The 27,206-nt window shown below is 41.4% G+C and overlaps 2 protein-coding genes across 2 annotated transcripts in view; one reads left to right on the top strand and one right to left on the bottom strand.

Annotated features, from left to right (window-relative positions):
• atg5 (ATG5 autophagy related 5 homolog) overlaps positions 1–21,028 on the bottom strand; it is a 32,331-nt gene extending 11,303 nt beyond the window's left edge. The window contains exons 1-6 of the mRNA XM_079227126.1: positions 20,897–21,028; positions 20,005–20,132; positions 19,031–19,109; positions 18,547–18,709; positions 16,028–16,122; positions 3,457–3,574 (exon numbers count right to left, since the gene is read on the bottom strand). Of these exons, the coding sequence (XP_079083252.1) occupies positions 3,457–3,574; positions 16,028–16,122; positions 18,547–18,709; positions 19,031–19,109; positions 20,005–20,132; positions 20,897–21,004 (691 nt within the window). The 5' untranslated portion in view covers positions 21,005–21,028. The remainder of the gene's footprint in view (positions 1–3,456; positions 3,575–16,027; positions 16,123–18,546; positions 18,710–19,030; positions 19,110–20,004; positions 20,133–20,896) is intronic.
• An 873-nt stretch (positions 21,029–21,901) lies between these two features.
• Positions 21,902–25,705, top strand: dctn3 (dynactin 3 (p22)). Its single transcript, XM_079227256.1, has 7 exons — positions 21,902–22,019; positions 23,343–23,427; positions 23,747–23,833; positions 24,072–24,155; positions 24,675–24,733; positions 24,814–24,873; positions 25,171–25,705. Exons 1-7 carry the CDS (start codon positions 21,918–21,920, stop codon positions 25,255–25,257), a joined length of 564 nt encoding a protein of 187 aa, XP_079083382.1. The 5' UTR covers positions 21,902–21,917; the 3' UTR covers positions 25,258–25,705.
• Positions 25,706–27,206: the final 1,501 nt, after the last annotated feature.

The following is a 27,206-nucleotide window of genomic DNA, read 5'->3' as shown; positions in this document are numbered from 1 at the left end:
TACCAAAAGACCCGCTGGTTGGGGACCGCTGCACTAGAAGATATAAAGATGTGTGGATAGCAAGCAGACAACTTCAATCAAGACGAAGGTGGACAAACTCAGATCGCCGCTGGTTTGTTGATGTCGGTTTGGCGTGTCTCAGACTGAACATGTGCCAACACGACGAATAAACAGCAACGACAAAATCAGGAGAGCGAGAGAAATAGCCTCTTGCCTGCAACAAAATACAGGATATTACTCATCGCCTTCACTTCCATTTAAGTCCCAACCTGTTTGGAGAGTTGGCCGTCGCCATCTTGGTTTTTTCCAACCAGTGAACAGGAAGTGACAATATCTGGAATGAGGAGAAGTGACGTAGAGACGCCGTATACGCAGGGTATGCTTTAGGGCGTGGCTACACGGTGATTGACAGGTCGCTGCCTCTACCAGAGTCGTATACGCCGTCTCTACATTCATCGGTTGCCAAAAAGCGAAGATGGCGACGTCAAAATCAAACTCAAAGTTTCACAACAACTATGTCCACTTCTTATACACAGTCTGTGGGTTAAACACAAATAATTAAAAATAATCTTTAATTTTTTAAAAAACTATTTGCTTCCTCTATGAGAAGAGTATTCAACAGTGTCATTTCAAAGACGCTGTTTAATGCACAATATTTCTCGTTAGTACATCGTTAGCCAGGACATTAATGGTGACAAACAGAGTGAATGTGAGACAGACAGTGGAGGATGCGGAGGAGGAGTTTAATGGTTCTGTCTCCTCGTTGCAGGTGGGTCTCCTGCGGGTCCTCTGTCCTAACACACTATTGTCTCCTTATCTACTTCCTCTCTCCTCCTCTGCAGACGCGGTCTGTTTAGTCTCTCTCTCTCTCTCTCTCTCTCTCTCTCTCTCTCTCTCTCTCTCTCTCTCTCTCTCTCTCTCTCTCTCTCTCTCTCTCTCTCTCTCTCTCTCTCTCTCTCTCTCTCTCTCTCTCTCTCTCTCTCTCTCTCTCTCTCTCTCTCTCTCTCCACAGCTGCAACTCAACTGTGTGCCAGTATTCATACCCCTTGAACGTTTCCACATTTTGTCACATTACACGCCATAAATATATTTTATTGGAATTTTATGTGAAAGACCAACACAAAGTGTCACACAATTGTAAAGTACAAAGACAATTATACATGTTTTTAAATTTTTCTCACAAATAAAAAACTGAAAAGTGTGCAAAATTATTCATCCCCCCCATAGTCAATATTTGTGGAACCGTCTTTTGCTGCAATTACAGCTGCAAGTCTTTTGGGGTATGTCTCTACCAGCTTTGCACATCTAGAGACTGAGATTTTTGGCCATTCTTCTTTGCAAAACAGCTCAAGGTCAGTCAGATTAGATGGAGAGCGTTTGTGAACGGCGGTTTTCAGATCTTGCCACAGATTGTAGCCCTGGCTTTATGTTTAGGGTTGTTGTCCTGCTGGAAGGTGAACCTCCGCCCCAGTCTCAAGTCTTTTGCAGACTCCAACAGGTTTTCTTCCAAGATTGCCCTGTATTTGGCTCCATCCATCGTCCCATCAATTCTGACCAACCTCCCTGTCCCTGCTGAAGAGAAGCACCCCCAGAGCATCATGCTACCACCACCATGTTTGACAGTGGGGATGGTGTGTTCAGGGTGATGTGCAGTGTTAGGTTTCCGCCAACGTTTTGCATTTAGGCCAAAAAGTTAAATTTTGGCCTAAACGGGACTTCTTATGGTTTTCTTTTAACAATAGCTTTCTTCTTACCACTCTTCCATAAAGGCCAGATTTGTGGAGTGCACGCCCAATAGTTGTCCTGTGGACAGATTCCCCCACCTGAGCTGTGGATCTCTGCAGCTCGTCCAGAGTCACCATGGGCCTCTTGGCTGCATCTCTTGTCAGTGCTCTCCTTGTTCAGCCTGTAAGTTTAGGTGGACGGCCGTGTCTTGGCAGGTTTGCAGTTGTGCCATACTCTTTCCATTTCCGGATAATAGGTTGAACAGTGCTCCGTGACATGTTCAAAGCTTAGGAAATCTTTTTATAGCCTAACCCTGCTTTAAACTTCTCCACAACTTTATCTCTGACCTGTCTGGTGTGTTCCTTGGACTTCATGGTCCTGTTTGCTCCCCAATATTCTCTTAACAAACCTCTGAGGCCGTCACAGAACAGCTGTATTTGTACTGAGATTAGATAACACACAGGTGGACTCTATTTAGTCATTCGGTCAACATTCAATCATTCAGCAGGTTGCACTCAGAGAAAAGGGGGCTGAATCATTTTGCACACTGCACTTTTCAGTTTTTTTATTTGTGTTTTTTTTTTTAATCATTTATAATTTTCTTTGTATTTCACAATTGTCTGACACTTTGTGTTGGTCTTAAAAACATACATAAAATTACATAAAATTCCAATAAAATATATTTATGTTTGTGGCGTGTAATGGGACAAAATGTGGAAACGTTCAAGGGGTATGAATACTTTTGCAAGCCACTGTATATGTCAAAGCTGCTGTCCATTTGTATATTTAAAGCTTTGACTGGATGTCAGTAGTCTCAGTGAGAGCAACAGTCACTTGTGTAGACATACAACGTGTGTTTTCTCCTGACGACGGAGCGTCTGGAGGCTCACATGCGCCGTCAATGTGCTGCATCAATGCTGTGTAACGTAAAGCCCCTCCCAATGCAAAAAAGAAATAAAAAATGCAGTTAACGCCATGATAAAATAATTAACGCGTTAATGGATTGCTGCGTTAACGCATTTATAACGCGTTAACGTGCCTAGCCCTAATATATATATACATATATATATATATATATATATATTCTTCACCATTTGTGTATATATATATTGTTTATAATTGCGATTCCTGATCTCCTGTCACTTTTGAAAACATTTCTATTGTTTGTTTGTTTTGTTCATAACGTACATGGACAAATTAAACACATCCAAAGTAGAATATAAAAAAATCCATAGTGTTGTATTGAGGTGTCAGCAGAAACCTTGGAGATATTTCAAAATCAGGACAGATTTACTTACTTTTTTTACTTTATGTCCCCAAACCCCAAAAATGCAGTGTAACATTTAAAAAAAATGTTTAGTTTAGTGGATGACTTTATTTGACAGAGAACAGGAGACGAGACCGAGACCCGCCCCTCTCTCTCTTGGGGGTGTTTTATCTGAGATAGTGGATCTCTGACATACCTTGTGTGTGGCTGTGTACATAAAATAAAACTGCTTCTTTTCTTCTCCCACTTACGCAAGATAACAGGATGCCTTCAGTTGCCACGGAAACCCCAAAATAAAACATGGCCGCTACTGTACTTCCTACTGTTCTAGAAGACGCGTGTCAGAGACATTTTGGTAGTATTATTTATAATATTCTTGATGACATTAATATATTATTATTAACTGTGATGAAAGTGTGTGTGTGTGTGTGTGTGTGTGTGTGTGTGTGTGTGTGCAGTCTTACCGTCGGCTGGCAAAGCCGCTGGGTACATCTCTCTCAGCAGGTCGCCGAGTGTGTGCACGCTGCCTTCAGGTGAAGTGGGGCGAAACAACTTCTGGATGAACGGCCTGTTGCTCGTCGTCTGTGATGGATGAGAGACCAAAGGATTAACGAGCGGTGTACAATTAAAAATGCCCTTTTAATCCTTTTACATCACATATTTTTATCTATTAAATATGCAAAAAAGATGATCTTTCTTTGTATTTTTATATAAAAATAAAATAATATTTTCGTCCTGTAAAACACAATATACCGACCAATAATATCACAACATCAATCAATCAATCTGCAACTTTTAGCGACTTTGTATCCGTAGTCCTCTGTAGCTCCGTATCGCACTAGATTCTGAGCCCGCCCACTTTTTAGCAGTCCAATCAAATGCAAAGGATTTGATTTTAACGCCTCCTTTAACTAAACGCCGCTCAAATACGTCACAGCGAGGACGCTAAAGACGCTCAAACTTCCTGTTTTACCGGGACTTCGAGGACGATTTGCATCGATGCGGTGAAAAAAAGATGCATCGAAACTCATCTGACGTCATGGTGAAAGCCATTAAAATGCCATTTGGGATGTTAGTCATTTACTCACTGGGCATGAGACATCAATTCAAGGGAATTGCTGGGAAAAGAAAACAGACAAAATATCCGTTAAATGGGACAGTTGCATGTGAAGGGGGGATTTTATTTTTTTTATTATTAAAAAGGTGGAGAATTCACAGAATACGACGCACGCAAACGCTGGGAATGAAACCGTCTGATGAGTGGAGCTGAGAATGTGCGGTTTTGATGAGCTTGCCGGCTCAGAATGGGATGTTTAGCAATCTGCAACATTTCGACAGATGTTACATGCGACGCTGGCGTGCTTTACTGCTCAGGAACAGTCTGGAAGTCATTAACTGCTGCTCGATTACGGCAGAAAGAGTCAGCTTCTATACAGACTGACCGCCGGCACTCCTCAAGGTTCTCAGATGAAGCATGATGGCGCATTAGGACCTTTGTAGGTAAAAAAGAAAAAAGGAAATAAATGACAGAGGAGGAGGGGTTCGGATCAAAGTCGTAGATTTACGAGTAAAAACTCGTTCAAGGCAAAAAAACTTTAGATTATAAAGTTATTATTTACAACTAAAAATAGTGTTTTCTTATGTTGTCAAGGAACCACAAATCGCTTCACTTTGCAATGTGGGATCAAGCTCATTGCACTGTTGCTAAAATTGTCGTGCATCCATTTATTGAATTTATGGGAAATGTATTTAAACAGACGAGGCCGAGCTGACCGGTAGAGCACGGACTTAGCGAAGTTAGCGCAGGGAAACAACGTGTTTTCAAAATAAGGTGATCACAAAGGATAAATAAATACATATATGGAAACAAGATGAATCAGATTATATTAACAAGAAGTATAAAACATGTCACCTGTGTTGTCAATTTAAAAATATATTATCACCAGATGTTGAGGGAAATTGATTTGTGCGTTGCCCTGACTAATGAGGAGATCTGTGAATATAGAAAATCAAGCTGCATCAAGTCAGAGACATACAGTGGCAGACCTCAAGTATTCAGTCTCATATTTATGACTTTCTAATCTTGTAAATACTGCCAATGTGTTGTGTTTTCTTGTCAATGTACCACTTTAGTAAAATACATTTTTTCTTGTAAATTCACCATTAAATTTACCACTTTTCCAGGAATATTAACACACTCCCTGTACATGTATGTCATCTACAATGGTCCTTAAATGCCGTCCTAGATCGAGAGAATAGTTCAACCACAACAATAAAAAAGTGACCTTGTCTTTTGTTCTTATTAAGAGAAATCCTCTTCTCTCTTTCACCGAAGTACGAGCAAACCAGCCCAAAAAGCCTGAAGACTTGATCAAGTCGCCCCCCCCCCCCTCCCTCCCACACCCCACACACACTCTATGTGATCCTACTCCAGTCAGAGGTTGTCATGATGATGTGGCCCTGACCTGTGACCTCCTCACTATTAGGTACTTATCACGGATAGATGGAGGAACCGAAGCGTGTCCTACTTGCTGACCAGAACCCAAATCAGTGTGGGCGAGAGCAAAAAAACACAAAATGCCAGAAATGTAAACCGTCCTAAGTCACGGCGGGGCAGCTAAACAAAAAGTGACGTACGCAGCAATCATCCTCATGACTGTTCGGCTCTGATCTGCAACCCTGCAGCCAAAACATTCCATGTGTGAGAGATGCGGGAAGCACGGCGGGGAAATTACCGCCAGACGGCAGACAGAAATGTAGTAAACTACGTCCAGAGCTGGTGATGGACTCTGTCCTTACGCTCTTGAGTCAGACGGTGTTGTGTGGCGTTCTTTGAGTTTTTATCCCAGAAACAGATCTTTACACTGAACGGCTGAAGAATGTTCAGAATCCGTTTGATGAGATGCCATTTGGGATACCAAAACAGTAAAAATGCAGCTCACTCAGGTCCTTTATTGATCAGATTATCTCATGTATTATCAATAATAAACTCCAGCCTGACATTTAAGATCAGGTCGTTAAAATTAGAGAAGATTCTTTTTTTTGCTGCACACTAATTAAAAAGTCTGCCTAAAAGCTCTTCTTTGCCTTTTAAATCACGGCATAAATCATTGATATAGCAGCCAGTGTCTGTCACATTTTGACAAATGATACTCGAGTCGTAACTGCAAAATATGTGGAAAAGATCTTAAAGTCAGCTATCAAATTAAACTATTGCCAAATAACAGTTTAGGGCTCATCAGAAAGCTTATGAACTGAAGGCTATCCGGGTTACACCGTGACCACGAATACTATATCTATATATATATATATATATATATAGATATAGTAGTTGTGGTCATGGTTATAATTAATTTATTTATAAATAAATATATATATAAAAAAATATATATAAAATATGTATTTATAAATAAATAAAATAAATAAATTAAAGCACTGATCGCCCCTCGCATCTTCGCGCACGTCGAGGGTACTTGCTGAACGCCGGTTGACGCGACGTGGAACTTGCTTGACCTTCATACGCTGCGTAATGCTGCGTTCACACCAACGCTTTTTTGCCTGAGTATACTCGCTTGACTTTATGTGGTAAATTCTCAGCATCAGGTGAATTTTTTAAATATTTCAACTTTTTCGCAACCATTCGCGTCTGTGCATTGACTTTACATGTAATCTACTCGCGCGAATAATTCACAACTCTTTTGGTGTGAATGCAGCATTAGACTATAAAATTATAAATTTCACGCGTGGAGCAGCGGCGTCGTCATGTAATTTTGCAGGGGCTTAAACCTTGAATGTTTTGAGTGTAAGTCTGCTACTATTTTAGATGAAAGCCTGCTAACATTTTTAAAAACTAAAATGTGTGAATGTGCTCTAGTGTTTATAACAGACATTCAAAGTGAATGCAGGTCTCTAAACCAACTGTGTGTTTGTGCTGGAGGGTCTGGCAGTAATATAGTAATATAGTAATAAATGTTGGCGAAGACAAGTGAGTGAAAAAGAAACGGACGTGCAGTGAGCACAGAGGTTGAAAGAGAAAAGTGGGGTAAATTTGCTGTTACTCGATCACTTAAATTAAACACTGAGCTTTCATTTGCTGATGTTTTGTGATCTGTGTTAGCCTCTTCTGCATTTTCATAATGTAGTTTAGATCATTCATATCACCGTTTACTGCTTTTCAGATCATTTATAGTGATACCTACTGACACGTGTTTAAAACTATTGTTTTGGATATTTTTATTAAAATAAAAAAATGTGCTCTTCAAACCAAAAACTACTGTAGGTCAAGAGTTGACCAGTCCAGTCCAGTTTATTGTTCAAGTAAAAACCAAGGTACTTAAAAAGATTTTACAATCTCAATGTCCATTCTCTAGAAACCAAACATCCGATGCTCGTGAGAAAGCCGGTGGGATTTTTCAACAGAAAGGACGATGTACTACAGATGCAGAAAAGGTCTGTCGTGTCACTGACTGGCAACTCCAATAATACAATTCATTCTAAAAAAATTATTTTTCCCCCTTGTTTTTGTAGAAAAATCAAATTATTAGTTATGTTTGTGTTAATACGCCTGACTTGAGCCTTTACATTAGTTATTGTATTAACTTGATTTGTTTCATGACTTGCAGGTTTACATACACATGATCAGTAAATGTCTTCGTGATGATCACATTGTATCATGTAATTTATTTGACAAGGTTTTTGCTTGTTCAACTGTAGGTAGATTTGATTTAGTTATTGAATACAAATCAAACCAAGAGTGTGATCAATTAGTTAATACATCAATACAGTGTTAATATTTGAATGGGCCCCGGGCCACTTTGTACAAGTTGGGCCCCAAGGTCAAAATGGTTAAGAACCCCTGCTGTAGAGCATAGTTCCAAGAGTATCTGTATAGAAGCCTATGAACAATGACTCTACTTCTCTCTTGATTTATTTCCTCAGTCAACATTGTAAACATGAGTTTATGTCTCAATCTCCAGTTTCAAGTCTTCTTCAATACAGCATGATGTTCATTTAGTAAGTTATGGTCCATTTAGAGTCAAACGAGGTTGATTGACAAGTCCACACCAGAGACGTGTACGGTGTCTCTACGTCACTCCTCCTCAGTCCAGACATGGTCACTTCTGTTTATCGGTTGCAAAAAAAGCAAAGATGGCGACGCCAAACTCGAGGCTTCAGAACATCAGTCCACAAACCGATGGGTGACGTCATCATGACCACGTCCACTTCTTATATACACTGAAAGGCAGCATTGAAGTATTGCCCCAGCCCTCATTGTGATAAATAGTGATCAGTTTTAGGGGGCTCACTTAATACCATGGAGGATAATGGTAGAAACTGAGTGAGTGATAGAGTGAGAGAGAGAAACGTGGTGTGGGCAGATACCCAACCTGAGGTGTCAAACGGAGAGTCTGACACACAATAGGTGCCTAATCATGGAGCTGTGAAAAGGAAAACCAGCAAAGATGGGGATCGGGTAACCGAGCTGTAACTACACACCGCGGAGCCAGGCGCGCAAAAAAAAGAAGAGTAAAAGACAAAAACCCCGGCAAGGGGAAGGTTGGGTGGCGGAGGCGTGAAGCCGGCCGCTCGGGTTACACAGAAAGACTGAGTCACTGACAGGAAGAACGGCAGGTTTTTTTTTTTCGTGCAGGGATCACCGGGGACAGCCAGAGCGGAGAGAGTGCGCTAAGTGACAGCTACCTGCGCTGCATTTTTAAATAGCGGCCATGAATAATTGAGCTGGTCGCCGTACAAAAGAAGGCGCTATTGATTCCCGTCGAGGGGAGAAGCGTGATACTGCTTAGATGGAGACACTTTCTTTTCAGCCCGGGGTGACACCTTAGCTGGCACGGCAGCACACGGCGACACAAAGACAGCGAGGTGTCAGTGGGATTTAGTGGTTTGAAAAAAAAGAAAAAGAGAGAGAGAGAGAGAGAGAGAGAGAGAGGTGTGAAAAGAGCGGGGCGGAACTCAAGACACCGGCCTAATTGATGGAGGGGATTCAATCCGCCTAATTGATGGTAAAAAAAAAACACAACAACAATGGACTGGGGCACGGAGGCCGTCAATCAATATGAGCTTCTGTGAATCAAGAGAAAACATTTGTTTTTTTCCACTGAACTCCGATGCCGTCCATTGGTAAATTAAAAATTCCCGACCTCCCTTTGGCGGCCTTAATTTTCTAAGAAGTTGAAATACACACCTGCGGAGGAGAGACTCCATCAAAAAGATACCGAATCAAATTCTAAATTATTCAAGTGTCGCGTACTGGCTTCACCTCCGGGACCATCCAGCGCCCATATTTCTGATGTGAGGCTCCGTCGGGTCAGAATGATTTGTGCTTGGCCGTTCTAACGAAACTAAGTTCATGTTGTTGACGATACTTGCAACTACTTTCATCATCATATTATATATATATATTTTGAATACTTGACTTGTTTCTTTACAAGGTTTCTATAAAGATAATAAAGTAGTCCATAAATATGAGATATGAGTTGACAGATAATTACAATCCCTCCTCGGCATAATGGAGGTTGGTTTATGGCGTTTAGCCGGTAGCACTCTGTCCTTTTAATTCTTCGTGGTTCATTTTGTTTGTACGCCCTCTGGTGTTTACAGAGGAGAATGCAACGAACGTTGTGTTTAGCATCAATGCCTTTTGCGTATATTCAGCGCTCGCGCGCCATGCTCGGACACTCCTGACCAGTGTTCCCTCTAAGCTGCGCGGCCGCGCAAGCCAGTTGAAGTGGCCGCGTAATAGATTTTTCAGACCGCGCACATTTTTCAGACCGCACAAACAATTTTTTTTCAGGGGTTAAAAATCTTTTTTGCGCCAGTGTTTCTGAGATAGGAGTGAGCCATCTTCACAATAATACGATCTTTGATGTGACTTGTCGAGTCTTCTTGGCCAATCAGCGTCCCGTTTCTCGACATGCGCTCTCTGTACCTCTGCTAGCGCTCTGCCTCCGTTAGCACCCCCCACCCCGCTGTCCAAACTGACACAGGTAGGATGAAACTTTCAGACATATTTAAATATGAAGAATATGAAGTTATTAAATTGTTTATATAGGCTACCTTTAGGAAAAATGACACCATGTCAATTTAATAGGCCTATAATTATTGTTAAGCACTGCATTAGCATTTTTCTTTCAATGAAGTTCCACTTAAATGTTGTACCTGCTGAGAAATGACTAAACACACCTAAATACACCTTTGATACTTTTATTTTTATATATATCATTATCAGTCATAACCAGTGAACCAGTCATAACCTCCCCTTATTGAAGTTCAACAAAGATCCTTTAAGTTAAACTAAACTGACTGGTAAAACACCATCATTAAAATGTTCCCAAAGTCCAGCCATTATAAAGGATATTGAATAAATATCAACCTTGTATACATATTGATGCATTTGCTGTCATCTCTTTGAATCACCTATGGCTAACGCAGGCTTGTGGTCATTTTCGGCAGGTCGCGTGGTTGCGAATTGCTCACAGTGCTGAAATGTGCGCTCAGAAAAAAAAAAAGTTTGCTCAGTGCTGAAAAAAATTAGAGGGAACATTGCTCTTGACCCTTTAACACTTCCGGAACTCGCAACGCAGATCCGCGTTTTACAATATTTACGTTTTGTAAATATTCATATCTTCGCAATAAAACGTCACAGAAATACGTTTCAAATTCTAGAGGAATCAGTAGGCTTTCCTCTTTCGCTTCCTTCCTCCTGTGAGCTTGAAGGTGATTCACAGAGAGATAGAGGGATGGATGTATCCTGTGACGCAGTGCCGAAAGTACTCGTCACACGAAGTCCTTCACCGTGATTTGTTGATTCGCTCATGAGCATAGTCCTTTCTGCATCTCCATTACGCACCGTGTCGTAAAACGGCACGGTGCGTAACTGTAGCCATCGTTACTATCATAACTATCACTGTCAACTTTCTTTCAGTGAACTTAGTACTGACCAGTAGTAATTTATTTTACAGAGAGGATTCACCACAGCCATCCCCACCAGCTTGTTTGCCTGTCTGTTTTTTTTAAATGTATAATACATATTTTATTTTAAAACAAAAACTGTTCATTTGCACACCCTCCCCATGTTTTATCTGCAGTATGAATTCCCATTATCAGTCCCATTTTTATCATTTTGGTGAAAGGTGTGACAGTCAATATTTCTACTCAAAAAAACGATAATAAAAGGTTTGGTTTCATTTACATGTATCTACCATTGTATTCTTATATTCCACTGCTTTTGTGAATCTAAGACCTTTGGTAAACCAATTTCAACGACCGAAACAGTTTGTCCACATGAGTAAAGTTATGCTTTCATAAGAGATAAGAAGAATTTCCAAAATCGAGATTCGATTTTACAGCTTTAGGGCCATATGTTCTCGTTACACTTTTGCCTTAGGACAATGGTGCCTCATTAAATAGAGAGCTGAGATTGCTCTGCAATTTTTGATTTAACACATATGCAGTGTTGGGAGTAACGAGTTACAAAGTAACGGATTACAGTAACGATATTACTTTTATAGGTAACAAAGTAAAGTAACGCATTACACTCAAAATATTGGTAACTACACTACTTTACTAGACCTCAGTAACGCGCTTTCCTGCGTTACTCAAGACATTTTTACCAGTCCGAAAAGTTCTCTTTTAGCGGTGCGCGAGTCACACGACACTTCCTGATAGAACAATCTATCACAGAACTCCGATTTGAGTGATTTGAGTGACATAGCTGCTGGTGCGTAGGAGGAGGGAAGCGAGGAAGGGATGAGACGGAGACGGAGACGGAGTGCCCAGATCCAACTGGGAGGTTCTCTCTAGGTTCCCTAGGATTAAGGATATTGCAAAGCAATACAACACTCAATACCATCAAGTGCACCTGTCTGTAATGACGTGGAGCTTCTAATGAGGACAAGACACGTCTGGTATGAACGGAATCACTTTACTGGTGAACTGCAGCTTTACAAACTGTTAAAGCGATTGAGAACGCGCTCTTGCACCTGACATGTATATATTTTCCACACGTAACATCAACATTAGTTAGCGTCAACAAGCACGTATCATTGTACTTTCTGCCTTCAAAGTAAAAGCACTTTCTGTTTACATGCTCTTCACAATAAGAGTAAATCATGTAATAAAACAAATTACAACACTGTGGAAAGGCTTTCAGCCTGGGCAGTATTGTTCTGACCCCAAGGAGGAACAGGCTGTCGGATAAAAGATTAAAGAGACTTTTACTCATGCGATACAATCGCTATTTTGAAGAATAGAGAAAAATTATAAACTTCATAGGATATAGTGCACTTTCTGTTTATTTAGGCAATGATGAAGTGGATTTTCTGTTTATTTAATTGCATTTTCTGTTTCTATTTTTTGGGTTAAGTGCATTTCTGTTTCTATTTTATGGGAAAAAGTGCCATTAATTTTTCTTAAACCACTACAATGATTCCTATAACAAGCTGGTTTTGTTCTTAAGAGTCAGCCCCCATTTGGTTTAGTGGGGTCTCATGTTTCCAAATGCCTATTTTTAATGTGTTATGCTGTTTGACCGACCTGAATGTCCCCACCATACGTAGCCTCTTGTATCCTGTTGTTTGTGGATTTTAAAGTGAGGCAATTTTCAGAAGTAACTAGTAACTTGTAACTAGTTACTTTTTCTGAGTAACTACCCCAACACTGCACATATGTATGTATCTCAAATGCAAGGTGAATTTAAGAAATTATGTAAAATCGAGAAAATGACCTCAGTCCCCAGTGGGTTAATGTGATATCGCAAGAACCCCCCCACCAAAATACATGGAATTAATTATACAATTAAACCTTCTCTATCTGACTCTGCATGATGATGCACGGATCAGCCACGACGTAAAAACAATCGGAAGCCCTTTGAAAGTCACAAGACGGCGGCGGTGCATTGTTCGCCCCACTACAACCTGTCGCCACTGGCATGAACCATTTCCAGCATTCCCATGTTGTGTAATTGTCTGTGCAGTCACCACCTCCCCCTCGTCTCCCTCAGCCATCACAAGATATCTGGCAGTCCGTTTAAAAACCTGCATTCTTCGAAGCAGGCGGACACCGCCACCTTTGCTCCTTGTGAGTAAGCGCCGAGTCACGGAGTGGGGGGAGGGTAGAACAGAGAGGTGTACCTGTAGAGCAACAATGCAAGCGGTCTTTAAAAAAAGGAAGGATAGTAATTTTCACTTTTCCGCGCAGGGAGACGACCGCCCGCCCGCCCGCCCGCCCGCCCGCCATTCCTCCTCCTCCTCCTCCTCCGGCTCTTTTGAATCACAGAGTGGCGTCACTGCCGGAGCAGGAAAAAGATCCACCGACGGCCAAACAAGTCTTGCTGCCAGACGGAGGCGAGGGCAAACACACACGAGCAGAGGGGCTCAAGTGGAAGCAAATGAAATGACAAAAGTACAAGAAACCGGCGACGCACAAGCGCAGGCTCTCAAAGATCAGACCAACAAGTACGCAGACGCTTAAAAAGGACGTAAAAAGTAGCAAAAGAAAAGTAGAAGGAGAGGGGAAAAAAACATATTATTCATAACATCAATTCCCGTATTTGTGTTGTTTATGGAAAGGAGATAAAACATGTAAAAAAATGTCTACACACACACACACAGTGTGTCGTCCGTGCCCATGAGGTGTCTTTGTCTCCATGAGGACTGCAGGCCCGACGGAAATGAGCCCCCCTGTTATTTGGACTTTAGTGTTGTCATTAATTCTGTCTGCATCAAACACAGCACATGTTATTTACACTAAAGACCACAATCTGGCTTTGAAGGACTCTGAGCATGTGTGTGTGTGTGTGTGTCTGTGTCTGTGTGTGTGTTTGCGTGGGATGGGATGAGGGGGGGGTCCTTCCTCTGTGTGAAGCAGTCTCCTGTTAAGTCACCACAGTGACTTTCGAAGTGCCAAACCGCTTTGTTCTTCTCAGCGTTTCTGCACTTTTCTTTTTTTGTTTTGTTCTTTTTTGTCTTTGCTGAGTTTTTTTATATCGTGTTTCGTCTTGTCACAGAAACTCCGGCTAACAAAAACAATGAATTTACCTCCTCAGCAATAAGCTCTGCAGGGTTTAAAAAAAGATTTGCTCAGGGTTTTTTTGATTGAATGTGTCGCTCTTTTTGATTAAAACGAGAAGCATTTCAAAGTTCAGTTCTTAATCCTCAACAGTAATATTAAGATTGTACCCACGAAGTTAAAGAGATCTTGGTTTTTGTTCATACAAAATTTTGGATGATGAAAGTAGTTGCAAGTATCGTCAACAACATGAACTTATTTAGCTTCCACTTTTCTTTCCAGACCTCCTCCGGTTGTAAATAATCCAACAGTTTGTAAGATGAAAACCACACCATCGCCAAAACAATCCAGACTTTTCATGAACGATGCCTGTTTTCTTTTTTTTCAACTAATATGTGTGGAAATCACACAGTGAGGTTGTAACAGGCTTTGATGCTCCAATTATCACGAAACCAACTCGGCTCATAAATGACCGTGGAAACTTTCAATTCAGCCATGAAAAAAAAAGAAAACACCCACCAAAAAAGTGGAGCGGTCTGGGTTCCTTCTACCCCGCCGGCAGTTACACGGCTTTTTACAGCTGCAACAAGTGCACGTCTGAGAGGGCGGGTCATTGTTTGGTGAGACTGCGTGTTTCAGTCTACCACTTTAAAGAGGCGCGTTTTATAACCCAACACAAGAATGTTTTTGTGCAGAGTGTAAAAAAAAAAAAAAAAAAAAACACGGTTTATTTATGCGCCGAAGATGTGAAAGTAAAAACAAAAGCATTTATGGGCCTTTTTTCTATATATTTTTTTTGCATTTTGTGCAAAAATGTCCCCGTTGATTGACAGCTGTACTCCCACCCTCCTTGTTGCGCAAAAACGTAAACGCAGCCATGTGTGGAGCACAGCAGGTCTTAAAACGCTCAATAATAAATCAGCTCTGGGGGGCGGGGGGGAACTACCCGCAGATATGATGTTCTGTTCCTCACGACACCAGGATCTATTTCCTGCTCCGTTTTCTACCCGTACGGTGGCAGCGAGGACGATCTTTTCTGTTTGCAGCAAACTTTTTAGATCGAGGTCAAAACGCACGCACGTTCCGCCGCGAGACTCAAAGCAGACTGTCAACATGTTTTTGTTGCAAAGATCCAGATGTTTTCCAAATCTTAATTTCCCTGACTGGACTGGACGAGCCTCCTCATTGTCCAGTAGGATTATATATTATGTTTTACTTGTAGAAGTTGTCAAATTAATTCCTCCACACTTTTTCCTGATCTGGCCCACCCCCCCGCCAAACACTTGATTGGCACTTTCCCCCGCTGTCTGGCGTGCTAATGTTTTCCAGGCAAGAATCACTCGCTTATTCATCCCTTCTTACTTTTTTCTTTGTCTTCCCAAAAAAAAGGGAATTTTTACCCGCGTCAGGAAAAAGGCAGCTTGTCTGTCTGCTTACGCCTCCTGATCTCGGTTCAGTGGCAGGACACGCAAACAAATACACGTCAGGGGGTCATAAAGGTTTGTTTTCTAGATCTAACCGGAGACTTTTATTTTATTTATTTTTTAAGTAGTGATGACTATGTCAAAAGAAGGGCACGAACCGAAGTCTTTCAAATCAAGGGATGAGAAATGTTTTTCTCCCAATATTCTGCAGATGCAGGTGTGTGTGTGTGTGTGTGTGTGTGTGTGTGTGTGTGTGTGTGTGTGTGTGTGTGTGTGTGTGTGTGTGTGTGTGTGTGCTCATGCATGGAGAGGCAACAGTACACATCATGGTTCAGAGGCTGAACGGCACCGATAACCTGGATTTGTTTTATGCACCGAAAGAAGAACAAAAAGAGCCGTCTTCGCTGCTTTTCACAATGAGCAAGTGTCCATTTGGACGGATTTCCACGCAGCCTTCTGGCGCCATCTATTGGGCTGACTGGCAAACTGCAGTTTGAGTCCAGAGACTCAAAGTAAACTAAACTACAAATTGAGGTTGTTTTTGTTCATATTAATGTGTATGTGTGTGTGTGTGTGTGTATGTTACCTGGTATATCCTGAAGGGGATGTATCTGAAGCCTCCCTCATCAGTGGGATATTCCATCAGCTTCCTGTTTATGGCCCAGAACTGGTCAAACTTATCTGTGACGACACAAAATACAAAACAGGTCAGCAGTCGTAAAGAATGTCCCAGAGACGAGACGCGCTCATCAAAGCAAGAGGTAACGTTAATGTGAATAAGTACAAGCGGTCATTTTGTGTGTGGAGTATCTTTTTAAGGAGGATCCCTCTGAGGCTCCATTTTATTATCATGCATTCTTCAAATACTCGACGATGTTCGGCTCTGAGAGCATAACGTTGTCTTGTTTCCTTGTTCCTTGATCTGGTGTTTCATTCGGCAGAGTGCTTGCATGGCTACTTGTGACGGTGTGCGTCTTGTTAGGTCCTCCTTCCACACAGAATTAAAATAACTTAAACATAAGGTAAAAAATGTAAATTAAATAAAAAATGTAAATACTAAAAAAGGAGGAAAATGCCAAAAGTATAAAAGAAGATAACAATAAGAATATAAAATCAAACCAGAGTAGAATGAAGAACACAAGTGTCAACACACTCGCAATAATCAGAATATTACATTTTTGACTCTTGGATCCTCAAAAGCAGATGTGAAAGAGCTGCAATGTGTGAGAATCTGAATGTTATCTCTCTCTCCCCTTTCTCCCCCATCTCTCTCTCCCCTCTATCTCTCCGCCATCTCTCTCCCCATCTCTCTCCCCCTCTCCCTCTCCCCTCTCGCCTCTCATCCTGGGTGAAAGTGTGCGAGCCCTCTCTGTTTCTGGTTCTCTTTTGGTTGAGAGAAAGAAGAAAAAGAGGTTTCGTCTCTCGCTTTCACACGCAGCTCCTTCCGTTTGGATTCATCCGTGTTTCTGTGTTTAACGCAGTTGCAAACACTTTGATGGCCACACCCGGGACTTTTTCAAGACAGTTCGTATAGGATCACGTCGCGTCTCCGAAAAGAGTTCTCTCTCTTGCGTTGAGACGCGTCCGAGATGCTCGCTCTTTTAGTTTCAGGTGGAAGTGTGGGGAAAAAAAGAAAAGAAAGAGAGACAAGCAGCTGAAGTTTTTGTGGGTTTTCTGCAAAAACATTCTCGCAGCTTCGTGCCTACAAACAGTGGCAGGCCGCCAGTTTTCTGGAGATTTCTTTCATGTGAACTTTGGTTGGTGAATGACCTTGAGCAGGTGTTTTCTCGAAAAGCGTCTCGACGCCAAGAGCGAAACAGCAAAACAAATAAAAGATATAAAAAACATCCTCGAAACCAAATACGTTTTTTTCTTTATTCGAGCGCCAGCAGTTTTATTATTTGAGGATTTACTTTTTTACATGATGTTTTTTAATCCACCAACGTCACAAAAGCACCTCTAGGCCGCAAATGCACCTTTTTCAGTACAAAATTAGACAATTTATTTAAATATGTATCATGAAGAAGTCCTGTTGGTATTATAATAAAAAGCCTTTCCGTTTCAGGGCATGTTCATTCATGAAACAAGATGGATAGATGGATACAATAATATCACATTATATTTAAAAAATAGAATAGAATAATATATATATATATATATATATATATATATATATATATATATATATATATATATTTCAGCAGGTTCCAGCTTCTCAAATGGTCTTGGAAAGATTTCACAGACTAAATGTGCGATTTATTGGTCACAAAAGTAACCAACGGATCAACTGCTAAGTGAGGATTACACATGAGAGGCTTGACCGTTATAGATTGAACTGTATTTATACATAACAGAGTCGACGAGAGGTCGGCGACATCACAGGTGACCAAAGTGTTTAACGTTGCCTCGTTTGATCAACTTGACCTGCAGTGATTCCAAGAATCTCACGCCAGCTGAGTCTTGCTTTTCAAAGACGAGCACAAATGGGACGCCCCCCCCAGCTCCTACTCCCACATCACAAGCTGCCAAAGCTTCTGTAACATCGGCTTCTCGACACAAATCACCGGACCGGGGGTGGACATGGAGAAGGGAAGTCGGTGGGTGTTTGGGTGGGAGAAGTTATGGAACTTCAAAGCCTGCTATCACGGTTAAGGGACTTAATTTATGTGTGCGTGTGTGTGTGTGTGTGTGTGTGTGTGTGTGTGTGTGTGTGTGTGTGTGCGGAGGAACAAGGAAGGAAGGCAGGAAGTGAATCTATTTGGATGTATTTTGTTGGTGTCTTTGAAAGCACCTCACCAACAAACGAAAAAATAAATAAAACAAGAATAACTGCATGCATTGTGCACTGTGCAGTGTGTGTGATTCTGCGTATAGGTGTGTGTGAGCTGCAGGGAGACAACATGTGTGCATCTAAGTGTTAATGAATGAATCTGTGTCACTTCCCCAACAGCTGCTTGTGGTCTTTCTTCTTTGAAGTGCGTGTCTGTGTGTGTGTGTGTGTGAGAGTGTCACCTTTTAGCATGCTCAATCGCAGCTGCTTATAGAAATGCACGGGTGCGTGTGTGTGTGTGTGTGTGTGTGTGTGTGTGTGTGTGTGTGTCTCACCGTTCTGCAGGCCCATCCACAGCTGTTTGTGGTCTTTCTTCTGCATGTCGTTGACGACTTGGCTCTTGTGCTTGAGGGCGTCGGCCTCCTTGATGCCGGACATGAAGTGAGCCTCGATCACAGAGTTGGACGGGCAGTGGAGCAGCTCGCGGTCTGGAAAATTCTGACACGTGCACAAGGACATTTGTAAGCTGCATTGTTGTATTTTTTGGCCCGTAGGGCTCTGGTGAATTGTTATTGTTGTTGTTTTGTTGCGAATGAGGCACATCTTTCGCAAGCCGCCATTCACGGCGCGTTATTTGCGTCATTCGCGGTGCCCGGCGGAAATTTGCGTTGTTCGCAACGATTCTCGTCTGTGAATTGACTTTGCATGCAATCTACTCGCACGAAAAATTCGCAACTCTTTTGGTGTGAACGCATCATAAGGGGAGAGACAGTGTCGTGGAGTCGGGGCATAAACACGCACAGTGTGTCTGACGCTTACCTTAAAGTGCACAGTGATGCTCCAGGGTAAGACCGTGTTGGACGCATGGAGGTCAAACAGAACTCCAATAGGATTGTGCCTGGAACCGGGAGACGCAAACAGAAAACGATCAACACCAGAGTGTGTGACTTCCATTATTCGCCTGTTTTATCAGCCATCTAGAGACCGACAGCAGCACCTGACCTGAATGAAACGCATCACTCCTACACACAGAAAAAGGTTCCCTCAAATGTAAACAAACTTTCAACAGAACTGGGGTCAGTGTTGTCTTCTGATGTTCAGCTTTCTCTGGGTGCAGGGTGTGAACTTCAGAAGATGTTTCTGTTTGTCATTTCCTGTGTTTCAGCCAAATAGATTTTATTTTTTTCTATATCGCAGCCTCAAATCCGATGAGCGTATTTAAGTTTCTTTTTTTTTACGGCCATTGAATATAGTTAGTCTTTGCGGCCTAGTTTCCCTGAAGCCAACTATTAATAAGATGTCAAAACAAATGACAAACACCCTTTACAGGCAAGCAGAACCAAAGAAAAGCTCTTAAAATTTATATTATGTTTTATGGAACTTTGATGCTACTGTAAACCAGGCCCGTCGTCATCTGTGTTGCAACACTGACACCTTGTGGCTGAACTTTTGCGCAGTCAGTTCACTATTAAGAGCTGCAGGTGGTGTGAAATAAGTGCGATGGTTCTGACTGGATTTGTATTTCTCCCACTTAAGACTGTAAAACAAGACACTTAAATGGCAGCTTCCTGCTGATGTTGCTCATTTTGGTGTGTATTTTACAAGATGTCCCCCCAAAAGAAAGCATGATATTTGGAGCACATTTCCACAAGAGCAACAAGGTAAAGAATATATGTGTAGATTCATGATGAGAAAAAAAAAATATTCTGGCTCTTCGAACAAATATTTTGACATATAGATCACAACAGAAACTGCTCAGGTTTCAGAAACCCATCCGATGATCGCTCTCTCACCATTTCAGCGGCGTCCCTTCGTACTCGAACCACATCTCCTCCACGTCCTCGGTCCTCAATACTTTGTGGAAGTGTTTCTTCACTTTGTCCGTGACCAGAGTCAGATAGCTCACCCTGGGTAACAGCAGCTGAGAGGAGAGAGGAGACATTATCATCAGTATGGCAACGTGATTACATCAGAAAAGGAAGTAGACATACTTTCCTTCATACTACAGATTGCACACAGGTCCGAAAAACCCACAAACACACAAACGAGGGGGTTTGTGTTTTTCGGAGCATCCCAAGGGGTATCCCGAACAGTTGGGAGTTCCTTGGGAGCCCCTCTCCAGCTAGTCCAGGGATTTCAACCCAAAAACCCTCCAGCTCCCGAGCAAAGTCCTCGTGGATCAAGCTACTGTCGACCCATAAGATGTGTTTTATAGAAAATTTGAAAATGTTTTGTTCTCCACGTCTACAGAGCTTCTGACGTGTATTTTATATGTTTACATAGCACATCAGCCACAGTGTACTTAAATAAAAACACACTTGAGGTTACGCCTCAAGTGTTCTTTGTATTGGCAAGAATCTGGCGTGTCAATATGTATCATGTATACAGGCTGTCAGCAAGGCAATATATTGCAATGTTTTAAATCTAATTTTAGGAAAGAAACTGTCACACAACGCAGTATGCATACAATCAGAGAAAAAAAAAAACATTGCAGTCAGAACAGTGGGATCGGAATTTGTATCTGTAACCTCCAACATCGCAGCACTACTTGTTGTGGTGCAATCTGAGCCACCGTGCGGTGTTTATGAGAATATAATTACCATCGATATATATTTTTGCAGCATGTTTCTGTGGGATTTTAATTCATTCTGTGGCCACGTGACGTCAGAGAGCAACAACACTTACATAGTATGGCTCGGCCTCTCTCTCGGTGACCTCGTCCTGGTTCAGGGTGAAGCAGGCGGGGATCCGACCGAACCAAACGTCTCTCATCACGTCCTTGTCATCTGCCATGCTGCTGCTGCTGCTGCTCCCAGTGGCACATATAGAAGAACTTCCTCAAACACAGACCCCGAAGTCCACTGGCAGACAGCGTCCTGCAGTCAACAACAACACAGCAGAGCATTAATGAGACCTTCAGCAACACAAACCCCCCAAAAGCCACAACGAAGTAGGCGGTGCAACACAAAGCTAGCGCCACATTGTCTCAACGTAATTCCGCTGTAAATAAGCCACGTGCGTCTTTATGAATTCGCAAGGAGATTTATTACGATGTCATAGTGCAAAGGACGACAGCGAGTCACGTGCAGGACTTTCCAAACTAACTACAAACCTGGCAAACTACGCAGACGTCATGTAAAAACTGGCGTTAGCTTCGAGCTCGGTCCGCGAGCTTAGCTCGTGTAAAAACACAGCAAGTGATTGTTTACAAACGTGTTAACTGAACTTCCGGGTTTGTTTTTATCGTCGTCCACAAACAGAGGCGGCTCGTGTGCAGGAGGAGATGGTGGTATGTGAGGAAAAACCTCACTTTTTGTCGGTGTTTAGCTGAAGTCGGCTTGAATGGAAGAAGGGCCGTGAGTGTCGATGTTGTCATTCCGCTGCTGTCACCGGAAAAACAGCTGAACCCGTTTCCTGACAGAACAGCGACGTCTAGCGGACAACCCCATGTACTGCAATAACTTAAAAAAACAAACATTTTAATTAATTTAGAAATGTTTCTAAAATGATTAACCCATTTCAACTAAAAGTGTAGTTTGAGGTCAAAATATCTTACGTGTTTAAATGAAAAATGCCCCCCACATTGTTACAAATAAAAACGAGAAACGAATTCGTCATCGCAGTGTAATGCGTCATCAATATGCGACGTCTCTTGTAAAAGTAGTTACGTCATCACACGGTGCTGTCTGTGTCAGTAGCTTCAAGAATGGATAAAACATCGGACACGGTCGACCTGGAGATGCGTCTTCAGACGCTGGAGGGTCAAATTTACGGAGAGAGACGAAACAAAAGTGGAAAACCGGTCAAGGTTGGTCAATATAATCATAATATTAACAATAATAAACAATATTCTGATGAATATGGCGGATAGTAAAGAAGCTAGTCAGCTGTAGCAGGCGGTGGGCTTAAGTGAACGCCCTTTTTTTTATTATTATTTGTATGCATTTTTCCTGCACAACAATACGCGTTTATCACAAATTAGTGATTGCAGGTATTTATGTATTATTCAAGCAGCTGCTAGGTGAGTTACGTAGCTTAAACGAGTCTTATTAAGGAGATAGCAGGTTAACTAGCTGTCAGTTATTCGTATTATTATTGTTATTGTCATTTATTATAATTATTCATCACTGTGTTTCTCTCTGTTCGCGGCTGGGATTTAAAAGGTCTAAATTGACTAGATTTACTTGAAGTACAACTTTGAGGTGTTTTACTTCCATTTTATTAAATGTTATATACAACCTACACCTGTGAAATTATTTTAGTTTCTTTTCAGCTATTTTTCTTTTACATCCTGCCTGTCCAGGTGTTGTTTTAGCTCAAATAACCGTCATTACAAATCCCACAATGCCTCTTGTTTTGGTTTTGGACTCTCGCTCTGATAAAACACACAACAGTTTTCACTATTTACTGCGACATATAGATGCATTACTACATAAGTGATCTATCAGCAGCAAGATGGTTGAGTTTGAAACTGAAATGAAGTGAAGTCACTGGTTTCCTGAACTATCAATCTGAAAGTCCAAAAACATGGTCTGGTCCTTTTTGAGCCAGTGAATGGAGCTTCTCTTCAGAGCGTCATATGATCTAAGAAACGCGTCTCGCTAACAAAAGGAGCACTGAAGTGGATTTGTTTCCTGGGACATGTTGTTATTGCAGGAGTGGAGAAAGTCACCGTAGTTAGTTGACTTTGCTTTACAGGTGTAAACGTAGTGTTTACTCCAAGATATGCTCGGTCCAGATGTTCCTTTTGAAAGTAATAAACCTCCAGTTCTAATCGGAGAAGAAAGTGAGTAAATTAAAAAAGACTATTTCACTGTGTTGCTGCTTGTTAGAATGTCGAGTAGCCATAGAGACAAGTGAGCCGATCCGTAGTCAAAAGCCGTGAGGTTGCAACTTCATTTTAGTCACACCAACGTCAGCCAGTCTCTACTGGTCTCCACACGTCTCTTCGCAAACAAATTGAGCCCCAAATTGATACTATCTCGCTTTCTCCATGCTACTCTTAAACCTGAAAGTCAGTGTTTTTGCACTGTACTAGGCAAAGTACCACATACTGCACAAAAACCTGCTCGGACCCGTTGATTAAATAGATTATGACTTTGAATCTAATCGGTGTCCTTTTGTCCGGCAGTGTGCCGAGTCTCTGGCCAGGATCCAGGCCGGTTTGACCAACACGGCCAACAAGAGGGAACGGGTGAAGATTCTGCACAAGAAAAGTGAGTCACACGCTGCACTGTATCTTAATGTGTCACAACAGCAGAGATTGCAGGGCTCGTTGTAACTTTAATTATTTATATACGTTGGTCATGTTTAAGTTACTTAGAAAGGACACAACTTCACATTCGCTGAGTGGCTGCCGTAGAGGCTTAATGCCGGAGGATTTGGCGTCACCTTGCATGTCGTGCAGGGTTTTTCATCGAGCTGCGAGACTGTTTATCTCAAAAATGCCAAAAGTGATGTTAAGAGCAGACAGTCCAACAGTGCTTGAGGGGATTTGTGTGTGTTTGGTGAGTCTTTGATCCTATTTGTTGTCAGTTGAGGACCTGCTGAAGTACCTGGACCCGCAGTTCACCGACCACATCACTGTACCAGATGCAATGAAGCTGGAGTTCATTCTCGCCGGTAAGAACCAGGAGGACCCTGTGACGGATCAATAGAATGGAAATAAGTTCCATATAAAACTGCAATCAAGTTTAATATCAGATAGTTTATTTATATTAGGTTTGTTATTCATTCAATACGATGCATGTAAATGCCAATGTTGTTGTATTGTATAATATGTAAGTTATCGCATAGAGAAGATTAGTTTCTTAATCGTAGAGCAGCACTGTGATGCTGTTTTGTGTTTGTCTGTACGCAGAGGAGGACTTCCTGCTTTCCCAGGCTGCTTTGCTGGAGCAGGTCAGCAACATGCAGCCGCTGCTGGACAGCACCTACATCAGAGGTGAGTTTGTCTTGTGTTTTATTTTTAAAGCTGAAATCTATCAAATGATGCGTTTGTTTGCTGGAAAGAGGTCTGGGATCCAGGATGTGAAAGCCCGGTGCTAAAATATATCTTTATGTAGTTTTCTGTGAAATTTAAATTCTGGACATGAAAGAGTAAAGTTCAGTTTGTTTTATTTCATGTTTGCTTTTTCATATCCATACTTTCTCCACTACCTTCAGTATCAGCCACCTCTAATACGCTTTATCTCTTAAACAACCCTATTGCTGTTATTACCGCTTATTTTTACTGTTGTCACAGAACATCCTGCTGTTTTTTATTAACAGCATGTCATTCATTGTGACTATTTTTAGCTTCTGTGTTGCTCCGGCTCCACACGTGTCCCTGACATCAGTTTGAACATTTTGTTGGGCTTTCGAAAGAAAATAACATGACAATTTATTATTCTTTTTTTTAATAGAATGTCCAGCCTTTTTAATTCAATAATGTGGTGTTTGTGTGTGTTTCTGTTGCCTCCAGATGTACCAGAACATGCCACTAAGCTCCAGCGCCTGTCACAGATCCACATCAAAGAGCAGGTAACACCCCTCCCCTCCCCTCTGTCCTCATCAGCCTCTTTGTGTGTTATCTGTTGACCCACTGTTTGTCTCTTTTACAGGACCAAACTGAAGCTCAGTCTCTAGAAGTGAAGAAGCTTTTTGAGGAATACAACAAAATGGTAGGCTTTTATTTTATTGTCCTATGATGTTCCCTTTTTTTTCTAATACTTGTAATACTTTTGTAATACTTTTTAACCTACCCTAATTATTTTACACATAAACTGTTCTAGTTGTCATGTAATTAAACGTGCCTGGTTGTACTCTCTTGGGGGATAAAAGAGACACAATAATAAACCTTGAATAATGAATTTAGCCTCTCTGTTTTCAATCTAATTTGTCTGGATCCACCAGCTACTGTTCCAAATTCATTATTTTGTCTTGTTGACATAAACTGACCCCTGACCTGTGATTGGCAGATGTTCCTGCTGTCTAAGCAGTTCACCCAGTGGGACGAGACCCTGAGGAAGCTGGAGGAGGACAAAGGTGTTCGGCCTGTGGAGTAGCTACTGTCATCACACACACACACAGACACAGACACAGACACACAGACACACACACATAGACACAGACAGACAGACATATGCAGCTTGTTTTCCCCCCAATGAGTCAGAACAAAAGTGAGGGTAAAAAAATAATTATCTGACTTTAAAATAAAGTTGTTCCAAATATAAAAAAAAAACCTTGTCATTCGGAGGAACTCGCTCCCATCACGTCACGTGACGCTGCTGCTGTTTTTATTTTCAGACAATGAAGCTTTTTGTGTTTGCATATAGACTCGACTTGTGACACATTCCAACGCTGCCTCCCTGCTGTAAGCCAGTCACAAGAATAGCCCACACACACACAGACACACATCCTCTTCAATACTTTAGATTTTCTCTGGTTGACATTGTAAAAACCTAAATGAGTGCGGTTATTACAATAAACATAACTACTTTTGTTTCTCTTTGACTTCTCTGGTGTGTGTCGTCTGTCTGTTCAAAGCTGTACTGTGCGCACACACATTTAAAGGTCTTTGTGTGCATTAATGCGGGTGAGCCACTGGTTTCCAACGAGGTTCACTAAACACCGTATTGGGAAGCATAAAAGTGTAGGAACAGGGAGAGAGAATGACGTGTGTTTAAGTCTGAGATAAAGCAAGGACGTAGGGATTCATTTGCCAGTTTCCTTTGCTGTTAAATACTTAAACTTTTAATGTAGCTGGCAGTTACACCTTCGATACAGGTGGTGGAGGACGTAAGCAGCAGCTCCTTTGTCTGCACATACACAGGATGCGATCATGTGGTAATCAATGATCTGCTGCTTGTCATTCTTGTAATTTTACTGTATCCACGTGTGCTTTTCATGCAGGTTTTTTTGTCGCTTAAAGGACAAGCGTTGCCATCTAGCTGAGGCTGTGATGTGGGTTTGCTTCATGCTACTGCGAATTTATGAAATAAATAAACCATTTGTTGAATGCCGGTGCAGGTTTTGAAAGAAGACACCAAACCTTTATGTGTGCTGTTGTTTTTAGTTTGCTGCAACAGTTTTTGGGGGGGAGGTTTGTGATCATACAAATTTCAGTTGCTGTGGAAACATTTGCACCTGCTGTTAAATCCCTAAAATAATGAGGGTAGTTAAGTACCCGACTGGTAATTATACAAAATATACAACATTATCACCAGGCTGTTTTACTTCAACAGTTGCCTCTTTTTGGAAATATGACGTTGGTATACATTCATAATCTTTTGTTGACTAAACAACTTTAAATCAAAAAGAATATGTCGATAATTTGATGGTAATTTGGGTCATTTTTTCAGGATTTTCACATCTTCTCCCAATAAAGGCCAGCCAGTGACGTCAGAGGCGAAGAACCAACTGATACCAGCTGACAAAGATTGTCTATGGAGGGATGCTTCCCTCGGTTGTAGGAAGTGGGAAGAGAAAGTGCTGTTTTATTTTACTTCTGTGTTGAAAACTAACCAAATGAAAGTACAAAAGTATATTTATTTTGCAGAGCAATTTTAATAGATAAATAAGCTAAAACAAAAGTCTTTGTCTGCATCTAAAAGGGACACCAAGGCTGCAGATAGCTAGAAGTGAGATCATTCAACAAAATGTGTTGATGTTTTTCGTAGATTACTAAATGTATTAATGCATTTAATATATATTATTGACTACTTATATGGAGGTATTTCCTGTACAAACGGAAGTATTTTATATTTAACTTTACAGTGAAAAGGGGGGATATTATGGGGTTAGGGAAGGCAAAGTTACCTCCTAGGCCAGACATACAAAGGTGGTTTTAATATTAATATAATCCTGACTTTTAGATTAGCATATGTGTTGCTAAATAACGTACAAATGAAGGTTAAATAACATTATCTTAATGTCTGAAAATTATTTTTGGTGTATAAGTTTACATATAACGTGCCTTGTGCCTTACACAATTGTTTCATCCGGCTAAAAAACG

This window comes from Taurulus bubalis, assembly GCF_910589615.1.
Source record: "Taurulus bubalis genome assembly, chromosome: 12".
Classification (NCBI taxonomy): Eukaryota; Metazoa; Chordata; class Actinopteri; order Perciformes; family Cottidae; genus Taurulus; species Taurulus bubalis.
Note: the sequence above shows the minus strand (reverse complement) of the source record. Positions and strands in the feature narration are given on the sequence as shown.

Bases quoted from the DNA above. Each gene is read 5' to 3' on its own strand.
- dctn3 (XM_079227256.1), top strand. From the start codon at position 21,918: ATGGATAAAACATCGGACACGGTCGACCTGGAGATGCGTCTTCAGACG. The intron at 24,734-24,813 runs GTAACACCCCTC...TCTCTTTTACAG, and splicing joins AGATCCACATCAAAGAGCAG to GACCAAACTGAAGCTCAGTC. The intron at 24,874-25,170 runs GTAGGCTTTTAT...TGTGATTGGCAG, and splicing joins TTGAGGAATACAACAAAATG to ATGTTCCTGCTGTCTAAGCA.